This window comes from Pseudopipra pipra, chromosome 17 (genome assembly GCF_036250125.1).
Source record: "Pseudopipra pipra isolate bDixPip1 chromosome 17, bDixPip1.hap1, whole genome shotgun sequence".
NCBI classification, from domain to species: Eukaryota; Metazoa; Chordata; class Aves; order Passeriformes; family Pipridae; genus Pseudopipra; species Pseudopipra pipra.
The window spans coordinates 14,499,607-14,525,382 of NC_087565.1; the positions used below are offsets into that span (position 1 = coordinate 14,499,607).

At 41.3% G+C, this 25,776-nt stretch overlaps 1 protein-coding gene across 7 annotated transcripts in view; it reads left to right on the forward strand.

The window, feature by feature from the left end:
* PHF20 (PHD finger protein 20) overlaps positions 1 to 25,776 on the forward strand; it is a 67,770-nt gene that overhangs the window by 16,231 nt on the left and 25,763 nt on the right. For 5 of the 7 annotated variants that reach the window (XM_064674366.1, XM_064674367.1, XM_064674368.1 and 2 more), the window contains 8 exons: positions 4,610 to 4,781; positions 4,931 to 5,015; positions 5,730 to 5,809; positions 9,168 to 9,555; positions 9,973 to 10,080; positions 11,043 to 11,219; positions 12,244 to 12,417; positions 19,507 to 19,785. In XM_064674366.1, the coding sequence (XP_064530436.1) occupies positions 4,610 to 4,781; positions 4,931 to 5,015; positions 5,730 to 5,809; positions 9,168 to 9,555; positions 9,973 to 10,080; positions 11,043 to 11,219; positions 12,244 to 12,417; positions 19,507 to 19,785 (1,463 nt within the window). The remainder of the gene's footprint in view (positions 1 to 4,609; positions 4,782 to 4,930; positions 5,016 to 5,729; positions 5,810 to 9,167; positions 9,556 to 9,972; positions 10,081 to 11,042; positions 11,220 to 12,243; positions 12,418 to 19,506; positions 19,786 to 25,776) is intronic. The other 2 variants (XM_064674370.1, XM_064674372.1) reach the window with 1 other exon arrangement.

Sequence of the window (25,776 nt, forward strand, 5' to 3'; positions counted from 1 at the left end):
TGTCTGAGTATGGATGTACACAGCTCTTGCATGGGAAAACTTTTGGGGGGAATTCAACAACTTGCTGTACTTTCCACATAACCCTTGGCCTAAATTTGAATTTTGGATATGCTGAATGTCCTAAACCAAACCACATTCTTTGGGGTTTGGAAACATTTGATTTTAAATGGCTTGTCTTACACACAGTGCTTTGCAGCTCTGATGTTACAGCTTAGTTGTGAACTCTCCAGTTGTGAAAGCTTTCATTTGCTTGCTAAGCTTCGAAACCTGGGTTGTGTGTATTTCTGTTTCCAGGGTTTCTGAACTGTAATTTGTAAGAGCTGGGGGCTTATTTTCTCTGAGCAAAAATATCAGTGGTGTCAGGCTGGCACAACTCCTTGGTGTGGATTTGTAGAGGACAGCAGACTGCTCTTTCCCCTGCCGTGTTCACCTGCCCCTGTGTGACCACAACCACCCCATGGTGTGGTTACAGAACTTACAGAACTTTGCTGACACTTACTTTCCCCAGTGCTAGACCTTTGGAGGTTTAATTCTCCTGTTTGGTCAGAGGGCTTTGATTTCTGTGCTCAGTACCAAACACATCCGTCAGTTCATGGGCCACCACTGCTGCTCAAATGGCAGTGGTGCTTTGGGAAGTATTTCATTTCAGAGCCCCATGTACCTCCCTTTCGTGGCAGTGACTTGTGCCCTGAATTGCTAGGACTTCGAGGTGTTTGGATGTGATGCCAACCCTACTGAAGAAGAGCAGATTGCGTGTGTGCCAGCAGAGTAGTCAGTGCGGGGTCTGCTCCTTGCCAGAGTGCAAAGTGAGTATTGGGGCTGTAGAGCTCATATTGGAGGTTGCTGTGCTGTATTTGGAATTGTAGCATATTGGAAGTGCACTTCACTCCCTGGTGCAGTTGCCTGTCACCTCCTATACTCAAACTCCAGGGAGTACAGTGAGTACTTTTGATGCTTGGCTTAGTTCTTAGGGCTTGGGTTGATGCATCAAAGTTGTCATGAAAGACTTGTGACAGTGTCTGTTGACCTTGAGGTGCTAAAGGAGGAGAGCTCTGGCCGTATGGAGGTGCCCCTGTGCATGCTGAAAGGTCTCCTAGTACATAGTGCTGGAGTTAAGAGGGTGGAGGAGTGGGACTGCTCCAGTAGGACAGTCCTGCATGGACAGATCCCAGAGGGGGGTGCTGTAGTGATGGACATGAACACGCTGTCCTGGCTGAATTGATTTCCTGAAACCTTTGACATGGGATCATTTAAACTCTTCAGTGCTGGCTGGCTGCATCCTCTCTTACTAAGAAGACAACTGCACTGGTTGCCTGTACCAGGCAAATAATGGCATCTCTTGTGTTACCTTATTCTAATGACACCTCCCAAGTTTTTGTCTGTTGTCTGAGTAAAATGGATGTGAAGAGACTTTTGATTCTGGTTAGGGCTCTTGAGTGTTGAAACCAGATTAGTATTGTGAGAGTGTGGTGTACCCTGTTAAGATTTAGATTGTCAGTCCCATGAGTTTAATTGTTCATGCTGTCAGGAATTGGTCTCAGTACTTGAAATGATGAACCCCCATGGCTGTTGTCCTTCTCAGTACTGGTTCTTCCTTTCCTCTCTGCGTTGCTTTGACTGCACTAAACTTGTCACTTCCCAGCTCCAAGGGAGTGGGAGTTAATAGCAATTCTGTTTTGGTGTGTAGGAAAGAAGAATGGAGATAAACTGGTCCAGGGAATTTCCAGATGTTTACCTCTTCCCAGAAGAGGGTAGTTCTACATTTGTGTCTGCCATAAACGCGTTTTCATACTGTTTGCTGTGCTTTGACAGCCGTGGTCTGAAGTGGCCAGTCATAGTTGACTGTGATCTCTTGAGAGTTACGCTCTTTGAGTTTTTGATTGTCACTTGGGTTCTTACAAAGCTAATGCCAGCAATTTGGGCATCTTAAAAGGTTTTCCCTTACTGTTTAACCAGTTCCTAAGGCCTTGAAAGGTAGAGCTCACCAATCCTTTCAAATTGAACTGGAAAACTGCTTGTTTTGCCCTCCAGTAAATTGCAAGAAGTTGTCTCTGATTTCAGCTTGTTTTTCACAGTGTTTTAGATAAATATTCAAATCAGTACCAGTTGGGGATTTCTTACCCAGGATCAGTTAGCTGCCTTGAATACCCATTGAGTCAGCTGAATGCTTCCTTTGTGATTTGGGGGAGGATGTATTGGGCCACCCTGGACACATGGCTTGTACTCTCTTTTAGGCCTTAGCCAGGCTTCAGCTATTGGCCTTTCACTCTGTGTGTCCTCCCAGAGTATGTTGTTTTTGATAAACAAGCCTGAATTTAAGTTACCTCTACCCCTTGACATGTTCACAGGTCTTTTGGAGGATGTGTATGGATGTGCTCTGTTACTCTTCTGTAGAGATGAGGGAACACTTGTGCCTCCTGACACGGTGTGCTTGCTCAGTGCTGTGAAGGGGTGCAGCTGTGGGAAGAAGGCAGCTTGCACTGTCAGTGTGTGGTGCTCAGGGCTGTTGGGAACCTCTGAACCTTTCTGCTTTGTTTTGAAGCTGCCAGTGCTGTCATCTGAAAGGAAGGTGGTATTGGGGAGGGGGCTGTCAGAGTTCATGGACAGATCTAGCACAGGCTCTAGCAGGTCACTATTCCAGTCAAGAGCACTGAACAGACATTAGTTGATGTTCATTGCTTCAGAAAGAGAAGATTTGTTGAGGCTTTGCAGCTCTAGTTCAACCACACTACTAACTCAGCCAAGCTGAAATTTGGTCTCACTGTCAGGTATGTTTTTCTTGATGGTCTGGACTCCCATCAGGGAGTCTTTAGAAGGTGAGGTGGGATAAGTGCAGATGGCACTGGTGTGTGGTTCTGGGATGATGGTTCTGGAGGACAAGGTTCTCCTTTTTACCGCATATGAAGTGGGGAACAGTCTTGCACCATGGACTTAGTTGGCTCTTGTCACTTGGGCTTGTCTCTCCTCAGTGGGAGACAGTGAATTGTGTTTACCAGAGATAGTTATTTGCATGAAAGGGGTTATCTTGATACTGAGTCAGTACTCTGTCACTTCTATCAGCTTCCCTCTTCATCTTTGAGAGCTAGACAAGTCCCAGGCCCACTGCAGTCCCGATGGCTACTCTCTTATTGAGAGGACCTGAGATTTCCTACCTGGTTTTGCTGCACTCAGATTGTAGGGAATGGGATACTGATTTTTGTCATTACCTGTACTTAGTGATATTCAAAAACAACCTATGTTTAGTAGAACTACTTTGTGACTCTGACTATTGCCCCCTCGTGAACTTGTGCAGGGCAGTGCTTGAGGTCACCTAAATATGAAACACCTTGACTGTCACATGAAGGAAGTTGCTTCTTTTCTAGGAACCCGGTAGTGAGTTAGAGATGTCTCTGCCATGAGTATCTTCCATTGGACTTCCTCTCCTCCACAGCCTTTGCTGCATGTGTTTTGGCAATACACTGGGATGAACTAATGGCATGGTTTGAGGCATGTGGCACTGAGTGTTAAGCGGGGCCTTAGTCTGTGGTTGCGGTGTAAGTGTCTAGTGTGGCTTATTTGTATCTCTTTCTGAACAAATCATGACTGGATGTGTCTCACATCTGCTGGAGGACTTCAGTTGTAGATAGCTTTGCTTTTCCTGTGTGTAGGTAGGGTTGTAAAATGGTAGCCTGGGTTGCATTTAAGTCTTAATTCTGAAGTGTCTGGGCTTTATTGTGTAGTATCAGTCTCCTTTTGAGATGCCACTTCTTTCTACCACTTGTTTTAAGTGTGGTTTACCAGGTAAAGAATACTTGTGGATTTGGGTTTTGTCTTCAGCCCCTTGTTCACAGTTCACTGAGGCCTTGCCTTTCTTTCAAAATAGTGAAAACACCAGCAAGTGGAAATTTCCTCCTGGTGTTATTGTGGAGAGGAAAACGTTGGTACTTGGGATGTTACCTTCAGTTGGGGTAGTGAAATATGCTGTGATTCCGAAATACTTGTTGAAGTTACAAATTACCAATGCAATTTAAAGAAATACAGAGTTTACAAAGTCTTCCTGATCAGAAACATTTGAATTTGACTCATCTCAGTTTTCTCTACTTATGAGAGATTTATATTTAAAATCCCAGGACTTTGCAGATGAAATTTAACTTTGAGAATTTAAAACTTAGATTAGGTTTAGCGTGCCTGCTGGGCTTTTGCTGTTGCACTGGGAAGATGATTCATGATGCCTGTTGATGGATATCTGGGAGAAGTGAGTGCATTGACCCCCAGGTGTTATTCTTGATAAGAATGAGCTAAAGCTATTGGTTTTGTAAAATGTGAAATATCTAGGTGTAGGGAATGTTTTTCTGACTTTTGGATCTCTAGTTACATTTCTTTTTCCACCCCAGACTAAGAACTCCTTAGTTGTCTCCTTTTGCTGCAGCCAACGTTTGCCTTTGCTGTTCAGTTTTGGGGTTTGTTCTGTGCTTTGTTCAGTCATTTTGTAGCATCTTTATTGCTTATACAATTGACACATCAAATTAATAATAAGACTGGAGAAGCTAAACCAAGCTCTATTTGTATGAAGTGTCTGACACAGCTTACCTTACTCTTAATTAAAGTATTTTAATCTACCTTTGACCAGGTATCCAGCTCACATTGAAGAAATTGATTATGAAGAGGGAAAAGTACTTATCCATTTCAAACGCTGGAACCATAGATATGATGAATGGTTTTGCTGGGACAGTCCTTATTTGCGTCCCTTAGAGAAAATACAGTTAAGAAAAGAAGGATTGCATGAGGAAGAAGGTTGTGCAGTAAGTAGAACTTACAGGACGTTTGAGTATGTAGCAGTTTAATGTGCGGTTTCCTTTAAATATTGGAAGGCTGATAATTGTAATGGTTTAATGACGTTATATGTTTCAGTAATTCTCAGATGAAGACACTTTTGACTCCTGTCTTGCAGGGGTTTCACATCAATGACCAGGTGTTGGCGTGCTGGTCTGACTGTCGCTTCTATCCGGCCAAAGTTACTTCTGTAAACAAAGATGGTAAGGACTTGTTTCTGTTTTTGTGATGGTTGTTAGTAATGTATTTCTAATTGTGTTGGGACCTCTTTGCTTAGGTGGAAAGGTAGTACAGCAGACAGAAGACAACTGTGGGAAATTGTATTTTCAATTATGTATTCGTCTGCCATCAACTTTTTCAGCCTCTTATCCTGTCCGTGAGATAAAACCTTTCTGCTGGGATATTCAGGCAGTAATTTTTTTAAGTATATATTTGAGAAAAATTATTCCTTAAGTTTGTTGTCAAGAGATGCATGTAACTGCAATAAAACTAGTGTCAGAGCTGCAAAAGCCCTTTAAAAACCAGAGGCGATGTGGAAGGGAACCATGAAGGACTTTTTCTAGTGCTGGGCTTACTTTAGGTTGGCTGTATTGTAAGATCAAGGAGAAAAAGGCTGTGTAATTATGTATCAGAATATTCCACCAAGAAAATTTTGGAATTTTTTGAGTAAAGTGCATCTAAGGAGCAACTCTCTAAAGATTAGACATTCACCTTTATTCTGACCAGAGTTACTTTGGGTGGCTTTGCTGAGTCTCCCTTACTTGGCCTGTGATGGGAGCTCTGCTGTTGAGGGTTCTAATGACATAGATAAAGCACCTTTTGTCTAGAGCTAAGTATTCAGCTGGAGTATTGGAGCTGGTAGGAAATGCTCTCTTAACTTCTGATCTTTGAACTCATGCTTTATTTTCAAATTTTAGGTACTTACACTGTGAAGTTTTATGATGGTGTAGTTCAGACAGTCAAGAACATTCATGTCAAAGCTTTTTCCAAAGATCAGGTAGGTATTGTGCTTGTGCTGCTAGTGTATTCGAAGATGAACAGTTCAGGTGGCTGGATTTGATAAATTATAAAACATGAAATGAATGAAACACCCTTATTGCTAAAACAACGTATGTCTGAAATGAAGTGTCTTAAAATGAAGAGGTTATATGACTCTTTGTGGTGTGATTTCCAAAGCTCTTGGGTTCAGGTTCTTTAAGTGCACCTCTTGAACTAAAGAAGTCATTGAGATTAGTTTATGTATGCCTTAAAAATAAAGGGATGAAAACTGTGGAGGGGGCAGAAACTGTTCTTTCCCAAAGTAACTACTTAATTGTCCTGAGGCTTTTAAGGAACATGGCTATTAATCTTTCACCTCACAAGTTTGACAAAATAAGCTTTTTTAACTATTCCTTGTTCTGTGGTTTGGCTGTTCTACCAACCTTCACCTGCTCAGTGGTGGGTTCAGCCTTCAGCTCATGATGGAAAGTAGTAGTAAATCATTATATAAAAAAAAATAAATTTGTCCTGCTTGTGAGAAAGAAGAAATACTGCTTTGTACATTGATTTTCATGTGTGAGCACTCTGTAGGAAAGGCTGACAAGTTCTAGTCTTGAGTAACTTGGTCAAAGCTTCCTAAGTACCCGTTTCAGAATAATTTTCATTACAGGGAGGGTTTAAAAGTTTTAGATCTTTCATCAGCTGTAACCTGTGGGTTTTTGTCATGCCCTCTGCTTTTAGTTTTCTGAAACTTGTTTGAGCAAAGGAATCGACCCTGTCTCCCCAGCACAAGTGTTAAATACAGATTCCAGGAGTGAATTATCAGCAATACAATTTGAATCTGTCACTGTTGTGAGGAAGTGTGCCATTCCTTGGAGGTCTCTAGATTTCTGTATCTGCTAGGCTGAGAGGGAAAACTATTTCAGATTTGCCACAAAGTGCCCTTAGTAGCTTTTAAATGGTTATTTTGGTGCCTAGTTGAAGGTTGACTAATACTCACAAGGGAACTACCTGCATAATCTTCATTGCCATGAGAAATGTTTCCACCATATTTAGCATTGAATAGATGAAGTTGAACAATCTGAAGAAAGATTCTGCATAAGAAAGCCAAAATATTTTGTCTCCTTCGGGGAGTTTCATGTTTCTGCATAGCTCTGGAAAGTTTTTGAAAGGAGCTGAAGGGTTGGGTTTTTTTCTCCTTTTAACCATTGACCCGATTTCTCAGTCTAAGAGAATCTCTTTAAGTTATGCTAGAACATTTTTTCTGTCCTTTAGCATAAAGCAGTATAAAGTGAGAGTTTCCTAGTGAGCTCTGTTTACACAACCAGGAGTAAAGTTTAAAAAAAAAAATCCTTGAGCCGCTGGAGAGCTCAGGATTTGGATCCAAGCGTGAGTTAGGTGAGCGTAGATTCAGGTACCGCAGCGTGTTGGACATGGAGGGGAAGGTGTCTCGCTCTGTTCTTCAGGAGGAGAGGCTGGAGCTACGAAGGCACACATGGCTCATATCTTAGTAGTTGTTAAGGGAAAAAAGAGGCTCCAAACCCACCTGATTCCTGAAGGGAGCAACGTAAACTGATCAGAATTTCTTTAATGAGAGTGTAGAGGGTGTAACAGGCTATACTGAGCAGTGATAGTAAAATGCTAATGACCTGAAACAGTAGGAATGTGCCTTTGCAAAGACATGCAGCTTTTGAGAGATCAGTGACATCAGGAGGTGATTCAGACATACTGTATTCATGATTCAGTTTCCTGAGAATATTTTGACTAAGATGGCTTATGAGAGTTCCAGTAGCACAGACTTGATTCAAATCAGCTGGTTCTGTGAGCAGCACAAGTGCTGAAACATAGTGCCTGAGGGTTGTTTTTTGAGTTGGTTTTGGTTGGTTGTTTTTTTTTAATAATGAAGCTTCTCCCATAGCTGTGACACTTAAGGAATTTACAGAAGACAGATTATTGTGATGTCTGGTAAAGGAGATATGCTCAGACATCTAAAAAAGGTGAAAGGCTTTCTTCCCATTTGCCTAGTTGTTTTCATGAAATACATGGCAGTTTGATTTCACACTTTTGAACAGTAATTTATTTTTGTTTTTAATCAAGTCTGTTCCAAGTATGGTTGAAATAATATAGAGGGTGAAGCAGATTGCATGTTCACCGTTTTATTGCATCAATATTATTTCTTAGGGCTATGGTCTGAAAATACCTCAAAGGTATAACTTCATGTAAGCCACGTATAGACGGGAAGATTGGGGTGGGAAGAAGCAAGATGTAGTGCAGTACAAGGAGATAGTGAGTTTTAAGTGTATTCTCTGAATTTTTTATAGCTCAAATCAGCTGTCTCGCTTTCTTTCCCCAAAGAAGTGTTGAGGTATTTAGCCTTTGCTATCCCCTGACCCCGGTTCCAAGCTGAAGCTTCCTGTGCCCTGCAGAACTGTGTCTGGAAAGGAGCATGGTTACTCCTTAATGCTTCAAGTTATTAGGCAACAGGAAGAGAGAAGGTGGTTGAACTAAAGGCAGTGTTGGCACATGATCAAATAGAAATTATTAATCCAGGTGCAAAGCTAGAAGGTTTATGTTCATCTGGGACAGCCAGAAGGAAGGGGAAAAAAACAAAATCAGTGTATATCATCCTCCCCCATTCCCAGTGATGTTAATAGGAAGCCTCATCACAAAAGGGAAGGACATGAAGGAGGTGTTGGTACGGGGTGTTCTTCCTGATAAGAGCTCTGAGGAAATGAGGTGGCAGTTGAATGTTGCATCAGTAGCGTGCTGGCCAGGGACTCCTAAGGATTTTCATGTCCTCTCACAATGAACACAGATCACAAAAAAATTCCAAATTTTGGATTTAAGTTTAAATGTGTGAATTCTAACATCACATGGTTCCTGATGACTTTGGTGATTGCAGTTGCTTTACATGACTCTGCCTAGCAATTTTAGCAACAGTTTTTTAGCAAGCTAACTGCAGGTCTGTTTTGAGTGAGACTCTTCTGGAAAGGAAAGCAGTTTGCACATCCAAGTGATTGAGCTGTTTGCCCTTTTCTGTGCTCCAGACTCCCCACTCCTTCTGCAGTGTCCCAAGTAGACTTCAAACAGTACTGCACAAGCTGGTAGGGACTCAACTTGCACCCGAGAACAAAGGAACAGCAAGTCTCTTCTGCCCCTGAATTGTGCAGAAGGGATGTGTTGCACTGTGCTCTTGCTTTGTCCTGTTGGCATTTCACCAGCTCACGTGGCTCTGAGTTGTAACTGGGGATTGCAGTAGAACATGTACTTTTATCCTTTGAAAAACGGGACAGGGATGCAGGACTGCTCAATACAAAGGCGAGGGGTGACTTCAGACTGCAATAAGTTGACTTTCTTATGTCATTCTCTTTGTCTAGAATATTGTGGGTGATGCTAAGCCTAAGGAAAGAGGTAATGAAATTCCGTCATCTCCTGAAAACCGGGAGAAATTTAAAGAGCAGAGGAAAGCAGCAGGTAACGCAAAGAAAGACGAAGATGAAAAGACATTAAAGACTGAGAAACGAGTTAAGCAACCTGATAAAGAGGGAAAATTTATAGTCATCTCGGAAAAAGGCAAGGTCTCAGAAAAGAATATATCTAAGAATGGAAAAGAAGATAAAGAGAATATATCAGAGAATGATATGGAATATTCAGTAGATACACAAATTGAGAAGAAGCCTGAGAATGACAATGTAAAGAGTCCACAGGAGAACACAAAAGAAACTAAACGAAAGCGTGGCAGACCACCAATAACACCTCCAACAGGTATGTAGCTAAGGTTAAATGTTTAGGCCATATGTCAGAACATTTCTAAAGTTACCTACAGGAATAAGAAGTGTCTTGCTCTTTCACAGCCTACATCTCTAGAAACTTTTTAAAAAAATTTAAGCTTCTCTTTGTTCAGGATAGCTGAGAGCATACTTGTCAGGTTTGGAGCCTCAGTGGCTTCATCAGAGATTACATTTAGGCAGGTAACTTTCATGTATTATAAAGCCTGTATTATGTATTATATACCTGCAGTAGGACTAAATGCTATTGTGTGGGCAGAAAACCAGGTGAAGCTGTATTTATGGAGGTCCAGTATTTTAGGTTGTAAGGCTTTGGAATTTGTGTTAATGTTTCGAAGCTTCATATCAATTCATTATCAAAGCTTCAGTCAATTTTTCTTCTCTATCGAAACAGAGCCAAGTTCCCAGACACTGCAGCCCATAACTTTGGAGTTAAGACGTCGGAAAATACCTAAAGGAGGTGATGTTCCAGCAAAGCGTCCCAGGATTGAAAAAAACCTGTGTGAGTGTTTTCTGGTACTCAATTCTCACACTATTTATGTATATAAAGGTCTTCAAGCTTAAGGGATGGGGGAGGGGGAAAAGTGTGTAATATTGACCTTGAACTCTGATAGATGCATTGACTGAAATTCAGCGCCTGTTTTTCTTATATTGGCCATTCATATGTGGCATCATCATGCTGGAATTCCCTCCTAAATCTTGGAAGTTGGGTTTGGATAAAGGAGGCATCAGCTGTGAGCCTTGATAAAGAAGTTCACAGATGTAGGGGAGGCAGTGATTATATTGCCTCCAATATATAGAAGGTTATAAAAGCCTTAAAAGTTGTAGAAACTCCTTGGTTAATAGATGCAGGATTTACCACGTTGTTTAGCAAAGGCACTTTGCTACATAAATATTCATGTCACTGCAGCCAAATAGCTTTCTGCTTTGTCTTTGTGTGTTGTGTGTTGAGGTTGAAGAGCTTGAGCGTGGTGATGAGGAAAGAAAATTATATTCTCTGTAGTAGTCTCAGGACCAAGGAGGTGAAGATCTGAAGAAAGCTCTCTCCCTTCCTTAGGACCACAGAGTCTTAAAATTTCAGTGTGTGTACATTATTCAGCTTAGGGTCACAGTTGTTTGTGTATCTGAATTCTCATCTAACTCCTGCTATTACTTATGTCTGTGGTACAGCTGCTGTTTAGAACAGTGTTGTACCAGATACTGGTTGTATTTGTACTTCAGTTCTGTTACTAGAAGAAAAAAGTTGAGAGCTCATTGTGATAGGCTTTTGCTGTATTTTTATTCTTATTTATAACTGTTACAATTGTAGCTTTTACAGAGGCTTAATCATCCAGGCTTTTTAGCTTTTGCTGTTAACCTCAGTCCTTAAACACACTTTGAAACTGTCACAGAGAACTTAAGTTTGCTTGTGGGCTATTTAGTAATCCTGTAACTGCATGGTACCATTAAATATGTCTGTTCCAGCTCAGGAAAAATTCAAGAACTCTTCAGATAATGCTGAGAGAGACCAGATCAGGAGGCGATCTTCAAGACTCTCGTCCAGTATTAGCCATGAGATTTTAAATACGGATCTTGTCACAACTTCTGCAGAAATTCAGCCCTGGAAAGATGCAGTATGTAACCAAAACGAGTCTGAGAAGGGTAAGTGGCTTCCTGGTGTACTCTGGATTTCTGTGGTGAGGTAATAATCTACTTGTTATAAGCTCTATATTTTCGCTCGCTTAACCTGCAGGCTCTGTATCTGCAATTAAAACCTGATTGCATCAGCAGTGCAGGGAAAACTCATGGAAAGTTTCTCTCTCTCTGCTGTCCTGGTTGCATTTTGCTTTTGATTCCCTCTCCATCAGTAACCCTGGCATTTCCCTTGGGTGGCGGGAGCTTTTCCAGTGGAGGATAACTGATAACTGGCCTTGCAGAAGAATATTTTTCAACCTGTGGAACTCTCCAAAGAAATAGTTTGCTTTGATTGTGGGGGTGGTTTTTTTGTTTGTTTGTGGTTTTTGTTTTGGTTTTTTGTTGTTGTTGTTGGGGTTTTTTTTATTCTATTTGGGGTTTTTTGGTGTTTGGTTTGTTTTTTGGGGTTTTTTTGTTTGGCTTGGTTTTTTGTGTGTGTGTTGTCTGTTTTTGTTTGGGGGTTGTTTTGGTTTGGGTTTTTGTTTGTTGGTTTGGTTTGGGATTTTTTGTGGTTGGGTTTTTTTGGTTTTGTTTTTGTTTTTTGTTTTTTTTTTTAGGAAATGCAGGTTATGCTTGTGAAAATGAGGTAATTACAAAGTTTCAACACTTTCAGATTGAAGAAGTAACAGCCGAAATGCTGAACTTACAGTTCTTACAGTTGAATTCTGTTGAACAAAAAAAGCATCAAATGGGATGTTTTATTCTTAGACTTAGGGGAGAGAGCACTCCCTTTTGTGCCCTTTTGGGGGAGCTCTGATAGTGGTTTGAGGAGACCTGTCCTATTTTGGGCTGTAAACAATTACTTAGCCTGTGTGTTTCTGAGAGCTGTAAATAGAGAGTTGCTCCGAGGAGCTGTGCTGTGTGTGACTGCAAGAGCAGTCAGAGCGTGGATGGGTATCGTTCTCCATGTAATGTGATGAACACCCCCCCAGTGTTCTGCAGTATGATTTTGTGTGCATTTTACTCAGTGGAAATCCTTTTCTTATTCCAGCCCAGTTAGAAATTCCTGTTGAACCTGACCAAAGTTTCAGTGAACAAGGATCACCTGGAAACACATCGCAAAGTGCAGCACTCGGTACAGATGCCAGTTTACAGGAAGGAAAAGCAGAAGATACTGAGTGTTCCTCTGTTACTGTCAGAACTCAAGAACCTTCTGCTGCTACAGGTTCAGATTTTTCATATTTAATATTGGTGCATTTCTTAAGGCAACTGATGCCAGGTGTTTTGTGCTTGTACAAGTGTTACTAACAAAAACTGTGCATTCTTGCAATGTTAGCATTGGTAGAAAAATTGTATTTTTATTCCTTATGGACTTGGTTTTAATCTTGTGCTTTGGCGATGGACAGTGATCTTCTTAAAAGTGGAAATCATAATTTCTAAATGACTGGGTGTAATATTTCAGCATGAGTGATGAAGTTAACAAATGCTTGTTCTCAGTGTTTGGAATTCTGGATTAAGTTGGACTAACATCCTAAAAGATCAGGTTTTTATCCTTTCCGTGCTGCAGGTATGTGGTAACATTGCTGTTACTGTTTGGGAATCCTGATTGTTCGTTTTTATATCCTTATGTTTAGACTATTTAGAGGCTTTAGTGCAAATTTATGAAACAGTTCAAACATTTCAGTGTCTGTCTTAATAATATATATATATTCTCTTTTCTCTTACCTGGGAGTGTTCCTACCTTGCTTTTTCATCTTAAAATTTCCTATGCAGATAGTACACTGTGTCAAAATGTGATGCTGTCCTGTGATTATTTCTCATAACTTTAATCCTTGGATCTACAGCTAAGTGGGAAAACTTGAACTACAGATTTCCTAGTTTCTGCTTTATCAAAAAAGCTGAATTTTAAATGGAACAGAGCATTTGGAGAGATTTACAGTTGCTCAGCATTGCTGGAGTAATGTCTGTGTGCTAACTTCCCTCCTGTTTGGTTATTTCAAATTCCCTGCTGCTTGCACATGCCCTTTTCCACTGCCTCTGGGGGAACTGCACAAGTGGGATGTCCTCTCCCTTTGCACCCTCAGTGCAGGAAGGAACTCACCTCTTTCCTTTTGCTCAGGTTGGATGTGTAAATGGTCTTTTACTGTTTCGGCTGTTGCTGAGCATTTGTAATTTGGGCTTAGACTTGGGAGAATTCCAGCTGAATGTGTAACCCCTGTGTGTGTGGTGTCAGTCCCACTAATGGGGGTGTGGGATGTGGCCTTCTCCTGAGCCTGCTTCATGAGGTACAGGCAGGAAGGCTGTGGGAGCAGAGCTGGGCTCACACCTACCCAAAAACTCTGATAGAGCTTGTGCACTCTTGTTCCTGGCACTTCTGTCAAGACTTGAGCAAGCTGGATTAATTTAGGAATATGCACTCACATTGAATTCTGACCTGAAGTTCAACATGGTGGTGATACGTACAACTCCACACTTCTTAGCATGGATTTTGTTTTATTTAATTAAAACCATCTCGTGTACAGTTATAAATGCCAAACATGCACCTGGGTGGACATCCAGATGTGACAAGCAGTTGTTTTGTTGGAGAGAACTTGTAAGGATGGGGAATAAAAACTGTACTGGGTCTTCTTGAGTAAATAATGTCACTTGAAATCAAAGTACAAAAATCTACATTTCCATACTTAACCAACATTAAAAATGTTATGAACAAGCAGTTTATTGAAACGAGTTTTAAAATACGTCGATTCTATCATGGATAAATGCTTTGTAGTTAAATGTGGATCTGTGTTTCCCTCCTCGTGCTCTGCCTTGCTCATGGGATCATACCAGTCCCTCCAGTGCTGAGGAGCTGCCTGATGGGGACAGCAGGGATCAGAGCAGTCCCTGCAGAGCTGATGGGGCACAGCAGGCCTTGCTCTTGCACAAGCTACTGGGGAGGGGTGTGGAGAGGCCTCTGGGCAGGATCTGAAAATGCCTCCGAAAATCTCCTATGGCTCCTGCCCTTGTGGAAGGGGTGGTTGTGTTACAGAGCCTGGGCATGTTGTCCTAAAAATAGCTGGTGTTGGAGGCTGAGAGCTGGGTTAACTCCTGTTGTGGGTGATTCTGAAGGGAGCGGGTATGCGTGGCTCCAGATAGAATAACTGTATGTCAGACAGTTATGCTTGTTATGCACTCAGTCTGCCCTGTGTATTAAACTGATTTTGGGGCTTGGGAAGGGAAGAAGTGCAGTCAGAGTAGATGGTGCAGGTGGAAAATGGGGTGTTTATTGCATGCAAGATTCCCACAAAATACAGCATGGAAGTTCAGGTCAGCAGTAACTTCTGATACGTAGAACAAGTGCGATATTGTAACCCAATACTAACATTTTTATTTGTAGGCTTTAATTCTAGTCACTTGATGAGAATTCATTCTCTTCCTAGGAAAGTAGGAAAGTACTGCAAAACACAATAACGTTAATAACCTTTATTTTCTTCAGTGTGATATGTTAGGGTTGTTAGTGAGTAATGCACCCTGGTAGTACTAATTTTACCCTGCATGATTTATAGGAAGAATGTAATTTTTATAGCATTTGAATATCAGGAATTTTTAAGGACAAAAGTGTTCTTTTTAAAGGGTGTTTTTCAGTGACTGGTTGATAGATGATTCAAGATTCATAGTAGTTGCAGACATAACAGCACACACAGTCTGGAATCCTTTTATGATTGTATGTTTTAAAATGTATGTTGGTAATGTGTTCTGAAAGGGCAGTACAGCATTTCTTGTCAAAACTTAAGCTCCTTTTAAAATTTTTTCAACAAAATTCTGATTAATGTGCTAGAAGATAAAAATCCTGTTCTGCTGGCTTTTGGCGCCTCTAAGGACAAGGGACCAGAAAGAGTGATCAGAATTTAGCTAAATCAAGTTGTCTTCCAAAGAGCTGGTGACAGTCTGGTGGCAAATCTTTGCAGCCAGTTAAAGCTCTGTTTCATATGTCTGAAAACAGGCTTACAAGCACTGTTCAGTAGGTGTGAGTTTACTCTTACAAACTGATTGGACTTTAAAGGTGAGCTGCCTTTGCTTTGCACAGATCTGCTATTGTGTTTGTAGTTGTATTTCTCAGCACTCTTAAAATTACTTCTTTATTTGCATAGACGTGCATCGGGGATTCCATTTGCCTTATGCTTACACCTGTTTTTCTAATTTTGTTGCTCTTAGCTTTGGTTTCATTTAAGGAGAAGCATCCATTTGAGAGAGCTGCTGTTTTCCTGCAGCTCACCTGGGTAGGCTTTGATCCCTTCAAGGGAGGGTAGAAGTTGTCACTTTGAGCTTGCCAGTGTGGTAGGTAAATAAGTCCTTCCTGCCTTGCTCACTTAAAGCTCCTTACAATGAGGCACCACAATCTGGTCCCAGTGTTTCAGTTACACCTCAGACTGCAGGTAGAGCCTTTACCTCCTCCCACCTGGCCCCTGTAAAGGTACATGGAGGGGCACATGGTGCACTGCACACTCACACCCTCACTGTGCAGTACAGGCTTCCCTGCTTTTATTGATACCAATGTAGTTCCAGCCCAGGGAGGAAATAGTGAGTGGAGGGTCGTAGGAAGTACTGCCTTGAGTAGTTCTTGCATCACCAAGTAGTGTTACAAGCTCAAAAAATCATGCCTTTATAAATGTGTAATGACCTGTGACTATTGATGCTGTATGTATTTCTTACACCAGGCATCTCCTTGTATGGATTCTGGATGCACTGGAAATGCTTGGAAGCTGTCCTTACATAAAATAGTTTGAGAAGACCAATTAAGCAAGATGTTTTTTGTTTCACAACTGAGATCTTGAAAGAAAGAGGTTTTTGAAAATGAAGGAAGAAATATAGTTCAAGAGCTTAAATGATGATCAGGAACACTTGGTGAGCTCAGGAAAAACAAGATTTCAGAAGAAATAAGTTGAAAGAAATAAGTAATTAGTGAGGTGAGAAGTGATCCAAAGCACAGAGTGAAAACTGTCAGAAAGGTCGTGGTAACAATCAGTTGTGAAGATAATGTACCAGAGAATATGTGTCCTGGAGAGACTCTATGTGTTTATTTTAACAGCAAGTGAAGAAATAATTTGATCTTCACATAGTATGTCTTTGGAGACCAGAAAATAGAGACTGGAAGTCTCCTCAGTTTAACAGGCAATTGTGTGTGGAGATCTGGTGGCTTGAAACTGCAGCCAGGCCAGCTTTAACTGGAGGGAAATGGGAAGAGTTCTGTGCACTCCTGGCTTTCTGGAATCACTTACCAGGGCGCCGCAGGAGATGCTGCAGGATGGCAGACCTTCAATCAAGGTACTGTGTTGCTGCCAAATATTCCTGTCCCAGCAGGAGTCAGGTCAAACAAAGAATGGGTGGGGGGGGGAAGAACATCTCTGGTGGACTTGGAAGCTCCACACTGTGTGTTTTACTGTGGACTTAGTGCTCAGTGTGACCCTTGGATCATTCAGCCCTGTGAAAACTGAGGGGTTTCCTCACTGGAGCACTGAGGGGATATTTTTGAAAGTTAAAGCAGACACTGATGCTTGACCTTGAGTGTCTATGCTCAATGTTGTAATGGCTAATGGAAGGCCAGATGAGGAGTTTTAATTTTGGTTATAAACATGGAAAAGAAATAGCAGGTGTGAACTTACCATTCGCTTTCCTCTGTGCTCAGGGAAAACATCTACCAAGCTCCTCTGAAAAGGCAAGTGCCTGAAAATCTGAAGATAATACAGCAAAACTTTCTCTCTATAGAAACCAGTTTTAGTAGCATGTGTTGTGAGCAAAAATTCCATTTGTAAGGATGGCAGCTACCCCTTTGGGTGTTGATGTAGGAAGTGATTTCCACAGCACTCAGCTGGGAGCATCGGCTCTCCAGAGGCTTCCCTGGGTGGGGAAGTTGGGTATCAGCTGCCTGCTGTGCCCAGGTGACAGGGAGTTCTATTGTGTTACTTGTAGAGAAGGAAAATGCCCCCAAATGTGGTGGTGATGGGAATAAATTAAGCAATTTCAAATTGTGTGGGATTTTCTACATTTTTATTACTCTGAAGACATTCCTTTGGCATGTTGCAGTAATCTTTTTGTCTGCTGTCTTTCCCCTTGCTCCATACCTTTATCTCTTATTTCTAAGCTTCAGCTGACATGATCCTGTCCTCTCTTCTAACCTGTAGCTGATCAGTTAAAAGTCATTCCCTGTGGCTTTCTCCAGAGTTTGTCCAGCTCAGTGAAGGTGAAGTGCTCTGAGCTGGGATGGAGGGCCTCATCCCGAGAGTGGTACAACAGTTTCCCTTGTCATCCATGTAATTTTTTTTGCTAAGTCTTTGGACCCCATTACTCCCTTCTGCTACAGTTATGTTTTCCTATCTTCGTGTTAGTTATTAAATAATAACAAGTTCTCAGCATTCATAGTCCTGAATGCTGGTTTTTAGCTTTACAGTCAAGAGAACCTTTCTGTGTTTGCTTTCACTAAACCCACAGCCATTGCACTGAGCCTCCCTGAAATACTTTTTCCTTCTTTCTGAATGCAGCTTTTGATGGTCTGCAGCATATTTTGATTTTGGTTTGGCAAACTTTGTCACTCTGCAAGTGCGATTCAGTAGTCTGGCTTTGCTGCAGTCCTGCTGATGTCTCTGTCAGCACATTCTTAACATGACTGTGCCATGAGCCTCCTGCTCATTAACTGCTGTGAAACCCCCAAAAGCAGTGCCTTCGTTTGTACTGTTTCCTTATGTCGAATCACTAAGTGTTCTTTCATCCAGCCTGGCGTGCATACAAGTTCATCTCTCCCTGTACATCAGCCTCCGTGGTGTCAGTGCTTGTGTTTTCTCTGTGTTCCAGTTTTGTTTCTTTGTCAAGACACAGTCCTTCAGGGCTGAGTGTGCCTCAGGCACAGCTGTCTCGGGTGCCTCTCTGCACTGGGACATAACCTTTGTCTGCAGCTCAGTGACACCGTTTTTGTTGCTGCATGCCAAAAACCTGTAAATAAACTGTCCTGTGTTTTTATCCCAGGACTGTATTGACACTACCTTTAACACTCCCATTCGATGCCTTCCTGCATATGTGCACTTGTAGAAAATCTTATTCTTGTTCATAATGTTTCTGGGTCCTTTTGTCCCTTGTTTTCAACTACTTCTAGTGTAACGTCTTGATTTTCATTCGTGCTCAGTCACTGTTGCTACGTCCGGGTCTTGCTTTTGAACACTTCTTGCTTAATCCTGCAAGTTGAAAATACTTATAAATATGGAAATAATATTTTAGTACTGGCAAAACAAATTCAAAAATTGTATTTGGAAGCTGTTTTTTTAGAAATTACACCTTTTTGAAATTGTCTCCTAGCTGGAGAGGGATTTTGTGACAGTGTGTGTATTAGTGATGGATAATTGCACAGAGCTCTTTATATCTGAATGTTTCCCAATTTTTACCTCTCCTGTGTTGTATTGCATACAGATAGTGGTGACAGTAATCTGATTTAGTTCAAAATGTTTCTTTTGTATGTTTCTTAGCAAAAACATGAATTAAAAGTTTCTGAAATGGTAAAAGAGGAACTAGGAGTTCACCAGCTCAGTTTAGATACAGCCCCAAGTTGCATGGCAGTGCTCTGTAGAATAGGTGCCTTAAAATGTTCTTCTGTTTGAGCCTGAAAACTTTCCTTGCTGTTTTTGAGAAACTAGGTAACTATGAGCTCAAGGAACGTTTTGTAACAGATGCAGGCAGTTTTCCTTTTGCTTGGTTTCATGCTTTCATTGCTGCTTCAAAATTGAAATAAATTTCAATTTTACTTGAAAAAATGTTTTTCTGACATATTGCTTCCATTGTCCTTGGAAATAGCCAGGCTTCAGTGGCGGGAGCCAGAAAGCAGTAGCAAAGTAATGGTTAGCAGAGAAGCAAAACTGTTTTCCTTGGAAAGTGCTTTCACCAAAGGTGTGAATAGTTATAACCAATTAAATAAATACTTTATAGAACATTACTTAGAGACATAATCTCTGTGTGATTCAGTCTTTTATCTGAAGGAGCACTTATACACTGGTATCAGCTGTTGGGCAAGGGACTCAGGGAAGCAAAATGTTGTTTTCTAACAGTAACTTACTCATAAAAACACTGACTCCGTGACAACCAATTTTTAAGAACAGTGTAGGCCGGAGTTTTCCCTTCAGAGCTATTGACCTTAAAGGCAGATAAAGCATTAACATTTTATTTTTAGCATTTCATGGCTAATATGTTTGAATGCATGCTTACTTAACTTTTTTTTGATGTTTTCAGTTTAGGAAACCATTTGATAAATATAGCAAATGCATGGGGGAATTTATCTGTTTTGTTCTTACAGTAACAAAACCTTGTAGGAGAACAGACTTTCTTGCATCAAAAAAAGCTGCAACTGTTGACCAGGATCACAAGTTTAGATGCAAGTTCTTGGACTGTTCAAAATCCTTCCGCAAAGCCAAGTTATTGCATTATCACATGAAATACTTTCATGGAGTGGAGAAGGCTGCAGAATCACAGCAGAACCCTGTAAAAAGAAATATTCAAACCAGAGCTTCTTTGGCTTCTGAAAAAGCTAATCAAGAAAGGTCAAAAAGAGGACGGAGCACAGCTGGTTCACTGTGTAAGTATGGTGTTGATCTCTTCCTTTTTTTTAAACAGCAACAGGCAGGACAGGTGGAACAGAACAGAAACGGATTTTCTTTTGGGCTGAAGGAGTCTTTCTAGGGCTCAGTCTTAGCATTTTTCTGTGTGGAGAAGAAATATAATATGTGTGCCCATGGTGTTTTAGAGAAGATAATACTGAAGAAATTCCCTTCTCTAGAAATACGGATCACGTTCTGGTAAAGAACTCACTATGCATCTTCTCTTACTTTTTTGTAGCAACTCACTTGCACCTTAAACCTCTGTTCCTTTTTAAAAAATACAATTCCCTGAGTTTCTGACTTGATTTCTGTTTCTCTCCTGGCTTGACAAATAGTATTGGTTGAAGACTTCTGTCCTTTTCTGTATTAGGGAAAAGGTCTGGGTAACTCCAGTTCTGTCCTGTTTCTTCCTTGGTCTTTACATTTCATGGGCTGCCTTCAAGCATGTACCTGGCTAGAAATCCGGTTTCAGTTCCTGAAGTATTTACTGTTTTGTGGGCTGAAAAGTCCTAGTATTTAATAAATGCAGTTGTTTCAGATGGGCTTGAAAAAGATCCTCACACAACATATGGGTAATGGAAAGGAATAAAAACTTAATAGTTAGCAAAAAAAACCCAAACACATTCTTTTTTTTTTTTTGTAAGTTATAACCTTTTCAGTTTGCAAAATCACATTCTCTTCTGCTTCCCCCTTATTCTCTGAAGCACTTTCTGCCCAGTGCCTGGCATGACACTGGCGTGGCAGTGTAGGTCTAGTGTGGGCTGCAGTGGGATTGCTGATAACCTGGGCAGACTTTGCTCTTGTGGGCTGATGTCTCTTTGTACTGCGGGCCCATAAAACTTCTGTCTTTTCATTCAGCCTCTCTTATAAAATCCAGCTTTCTCCTTGCTGAATTCCTCAGTGTCTTTGTCTTTCCATTTGATCTTTCATTAATATTCTGTTTAAGAATTTTAATCTTGCAAGTTGCTTACAGAGCTCCAGCTCACCACAGCAGAAGATACCTTGTCTTACTTTGCTTCATGGCTGCTTTTCTTATGAGTCCAGAAAACAATTTTTTGCTTGAGGTGCTACTGCTTGTTCTTAAAAAGATCAGTGAAACTTTACATACTGTTATTACATGTAACCCCCAAATACTTCTCTAAGTTTAAATCCTACAAAGGCGTAAGATTGGATTAGGTAGAGATAGTTTTCTTTGATATATTAGGATGTGATGGCTTGCATGTGTTGTACTGTGCATGCAGCTTAACTGAGCCCAAATACTGCCTTGAGGAACACACCTGAGACCAACAGTGTGAACACTGGCTGCTGACAAGTGCACAGGGATCAAAACAGGCTTTGTGCATCTCATGTGCTTCTCCATTACCAGACTTCTGCTAGGGTCTTTCTAACTCCGTAATTATTTTGATTTGTGAAGTAGTTTTCCTGTGATTGTCTTGGATGTACTGACTAGTGACTCAAGATCTTGACCCTTCCGTTTATCCTTTCCAAGTGCACACTGTTGCTTTCATGTCATCATCTCATCATAATTCCTTGTGGTGTTGAGATGTAACTGTATTTGCTTATTTTAAGCCCCCACCCCTCTCATTGCCCATTTGTGGATAGATACTTTTCACCTGGATCATTTCCATGATGTGCTTCATAGGATCTCCATGCTCACAGCCCCTGGGGTGTGCTGACAGCTGGTGAACAGCACATCAAGGTGGAAGGTGGGCTGTAAAGTTCTTCAGTCACCTTCACAGTCAGAGCCTGCTGGTGTGAAACTACAGTAAGGTTTTTCTTGATGAGGAAAAGTAATGTCATTATATATTAGTTACAGCATATGTCTGATACTAAGTGCCATTGGTTTGTAACTCAGCATGTGTTCTTAATTTCTCTAGTTTTTGTTGTGGTACCACACAGTCCAAACCAGAGTTAATGGGGTTATGAGCTCACACCGTTGTATTTGAAGTTCTGTTCTTCTGTCTTAATGGCACATGTAGGAAGCCAAGTCTGCTAAGCAAGACTTTCTGTGTACGTCACCTTTTCAAAAGGCTTTTCAGGATGTACTGCTTAGAGTGAAGGCTTTTGAATCCATACTTCAGTCCAGGATGTGCTGGGTCTACTTTTCATCCTTACAATCCTTCTGTGAGCAAAAATTCTCCTGTTCAAAGAGAATATATTTAAATTATTTTACCTTTGGTACAAATGTCCTTTTCTTGTACTTCACTATATTAGGTTGATTTTTAGTGCTTAAGAAAAGGTGGGTATTTCTAACAGATAAAGCTTTAGAAATTACGAATCTTGTTATTCCATAAGCTTGAAGATGCTCTTGCTTTAGAAGCTTTGTCACACTTAGGTCCTTATTTGACAAGTTTTATTTTAGAGTTCTGAGACTCCTTACTGCTTCTGCTACACATAAAATAATTAAATGGTGGGGGTAGTCTGTTACTAGATATAAAGTGAAAATACTTATTGCCCCTAAAGTTCTAGAAAAATCTGCAATATTCAGAACAGTAGCAAAACTTTTTCCATACAGTACTTAAAATTAGAATTTCAACACATAAAGAAGATGGATGTAAGAGGTCTTCAGTGACGACGTTGTGGCATGTGAGAAAGAACAACTTAAATATAATTGCTTTGCACTAAAGTGGAGACTGAAATTTTGACATCTGAAATGCGAATTGTGCCACTTGGTGTTGGCATCAAAGTTTGAGTGAGCTGGAAAGGTTAGTGTGGGACTGATTTGTCCTGTCACTCCCTTTTTCCAAAGAAGGATCTTGCCTTTGCAGTGACAAATTTGACAATAGCTCTCTAAGTTCTGTAGTGGCTCTGAACAGAGGGGAAGGAACTGCCATTGCCTGCTGCTTGTATTTTATATATGCCTTACAGAATATGCCTGAATAGAGTGACTAGGACTTTAAGGCCACTGGATGTGTTCAGGCAATACCTCTTTAATTAATCAGGAAGTACTATGGAATCATGATGATGAAGCAGCTCCTCCCCCATGCCCATGTTACAATGCTTACCTCCACAAGTTGCTGCTATTTGGTCTCCAGGAAAGAATTGTTCTCCCAGAGAAGGCTGTTGATTTTGTCCCCCTGGACCACAGGAGGTGGAGGTATTCCTGACCTCAGCTCTCCGGTTGCATCACACCTCAGCAGAACCACCTCTGGTAAAGAGGAGGGTGAGACCTGCACTGATGCCTGTGGGTGCAGGAGCTTCCAAGAAGTGTTTTGAGCCTGGGCCGCAGACACTTCTCACTTCTCTTTTGTCTTAGACAAGAGAGTTGTTTCAGGGTTTGTCAGTTCAGATTGAGATTTCTGTCAGACTTCTCTCTTGGGAATTGAATGTGGTGGAGTATCTCTGGCAGTTTTTGTCAGTTTGTTACTTGTTGATTGCTGTAATAACAAAATGGAGTAGAACTGGATTTCATGCCTGTATGCATTAGTCTTAAGACAGGCTTTTTTCTTTGTGGTCCCTTCTCTTTTGCTGCAGAACCCCTTTGTTGACTATTGAAGTATGTCATCACATACTGTAACTTGTGCCCTACAGACACTTATTGTAAACAACATTCTCTGAAGGTACCAGTTTTCTCCTTCAGATATGTCTTATCTGTCCATGTAAAGTACCTGCAAATGGTTATTCTTAATAAAGATTGCTGTGTCTCTTCCTAGACCACTCCAAGGGCACGAGGCATGGAATAGCTTCCTTTCATTCTTTCTACCTACAACTCAGAATTTGAACATCTCAACTTTGAGTTTTTCTGAATTGGTGGCTTTCATTTTTTAGTAAAATATCTTCATTTTGAGGTTCAGCAAAATGTAGTTCATGCCTTTCATGTTTTCCGAAATCTGAAAGTCAAAACCTGAGTGCCTGCACAGCTCTTGTACCCCACGTCACACCTTGGTGAGGCTCTCTACTTGATAAGGATGGAGACTTCTCAGGAGACTGTAACCTCATTAGATGGGAACAAGTAGGGGAGTTGATAACATGTGTACAAGGAAGTGCTATCATAGATGATTTATGTGTTCTTAAAGCTCTTTGTAACCACTTAGTAGTGCTGACAGACCTTAACAGTGCCCCTCAGCACAATTGCTGTAGTAACAGGGACCTCATCAATTGATACTCGTTTGCTCCTAGGACATTGTTCAACTCCCCTGAGGAGTTTTGCTCCTAATGGAAGGTAAAATAAGTTTGGGGACTTCAGAAATGCTGTTCAGTATTAGGCCCTGGTTTGGTGTGTGGATATGTAACAGTAGCCTCGGTCTAGGAAGATACTGCCAGTCTTGGCTCTGCTGTGTTCCTTGCCATGAGAAAGAAAAGAAGGGAACAGATCTGCAGTTTGTAATTTGGAACCTGTAGAGAATCTGTCCCTACTGTGGAGTCCATAAAAGGCACTTAGAGAAAGAAAAAGTGTTTTTTCAGTAGGTTTAAATTTTTTTACATAACTTCATTGTTAGAAAATTCTACCTGCTCAAAGTTAATTACAGTATGTCCTGTTAGTGAATAAATGACTTAATGCATGCATTCTTTACATGAATGCATGTAAAGAGAAAAGGGGCTTTGTCCTTACTCGTATTACTGATGAGATCTGAATTGTGCATGCATAGGGTTGGCAAACTTGCTTTGGCAGCTTAAACATCTCAGACATCTGGTTGTTACTGGTAGCTGTTCACAGGTGAACCTCTGGCCTGTGCTGTAGTGACTGATTGTCAGGTTGATCCTTTGGGGGATTTTTCTGTGTCCTCTGAATTCTGGCTGCCTTTTTGCTAGGCAGTGGGATGTGCATGGTGATCTACAAACACAGGGCTTCTCCTGGCAGCGGGTGAAGATGTGCATTAACACCCTCCTTGTTCTGCAGAATTGCTGATAGTCATTGGCTTATCCTGACAACACTGTGTTTGGTGTGTGGGGATGGCTGTGAGTCAAGATAATATGTGGTCTTTCAGATCTTGAATGATATCCAAAATATCGTTTGCTGGATATTCTCAGCAAATGATCTCACAGCTGTGGATGGTGAATACTGTCTGATTCACAACACAAGACTGGGAATGCAGTCTCTTTGCTTCCTGGGAATGCTGAGTTACCTTCTGACCTGGGGTCTGACATCAGTGTTCCAGGGGACATGAAGCTCTTGCCTTGCCTGTCACCAAGCCTTGGTGTGCTCAGGAGTAAGTTCTCCAAAGCTCTATCTTTGTGGTTTCTGCATGGCTGAGGTGGTTTCACATCTCAGCTCTGTATTTGTTGATTTCTAAGATCCTTCACTGCTTGTGGGTCATCTCATCCTATGGAAGAGGATAATTCTTCCAGGTTTAGGAGGGAGGCCTGAAACAACTCCATGGGAGAAGGCTGGGGGCAGTTAATCAGGAAGCCTCCTTGTCTCCAGTATCTTGTGAACATATCTGCTGTTCCTTTTAATGGTATTTAGTGTCATCTGAGCTAGAAATTAATCTGCTCTGATGTTTAATCACCGTGTCACTGTTCAAGAACAGGGAAGGTGTCACTGCCCAGGATGTCAGGAGGCTTTTTGTGCCTTTTCTGATTTCCCTGAGGTGGGACACAGGTGCAGGTGTCTTCATAGGGCCTGCACAGACAGGTTTAGGAAACACATGGGGTCTCCTATGCAGTCCTAATGGGAGTCTCCAAGAGTGCAGTCCTGCTGTCACTACAGCCTCACAGTACAGTTGGCTTGGGACTGGGTGGAGGCAGAGGAGTAAGAAACCTTCTGGAGAGTGAAGGTTGGCTTGGGGAGTCCAGAAGATGGAAGCAGGTGGCACACTCTGCAGGTGGTATTAATGCAGGATGGGGGAAATGTGCAAGTTTTAAAGTCACATGCCTAAATACAAGGTCTTGGTTGTGGTTGTTATGAATAATTGCACTTTGTTCTTTAGGGGATAATTTTATAAATTGGCCTGAGTTATACTTGCAAGGGGAGAGGAAAAAGGACAGTTAAGTGTGGAAGGTTTGCAAGTTTGCATTTCCATGGCATC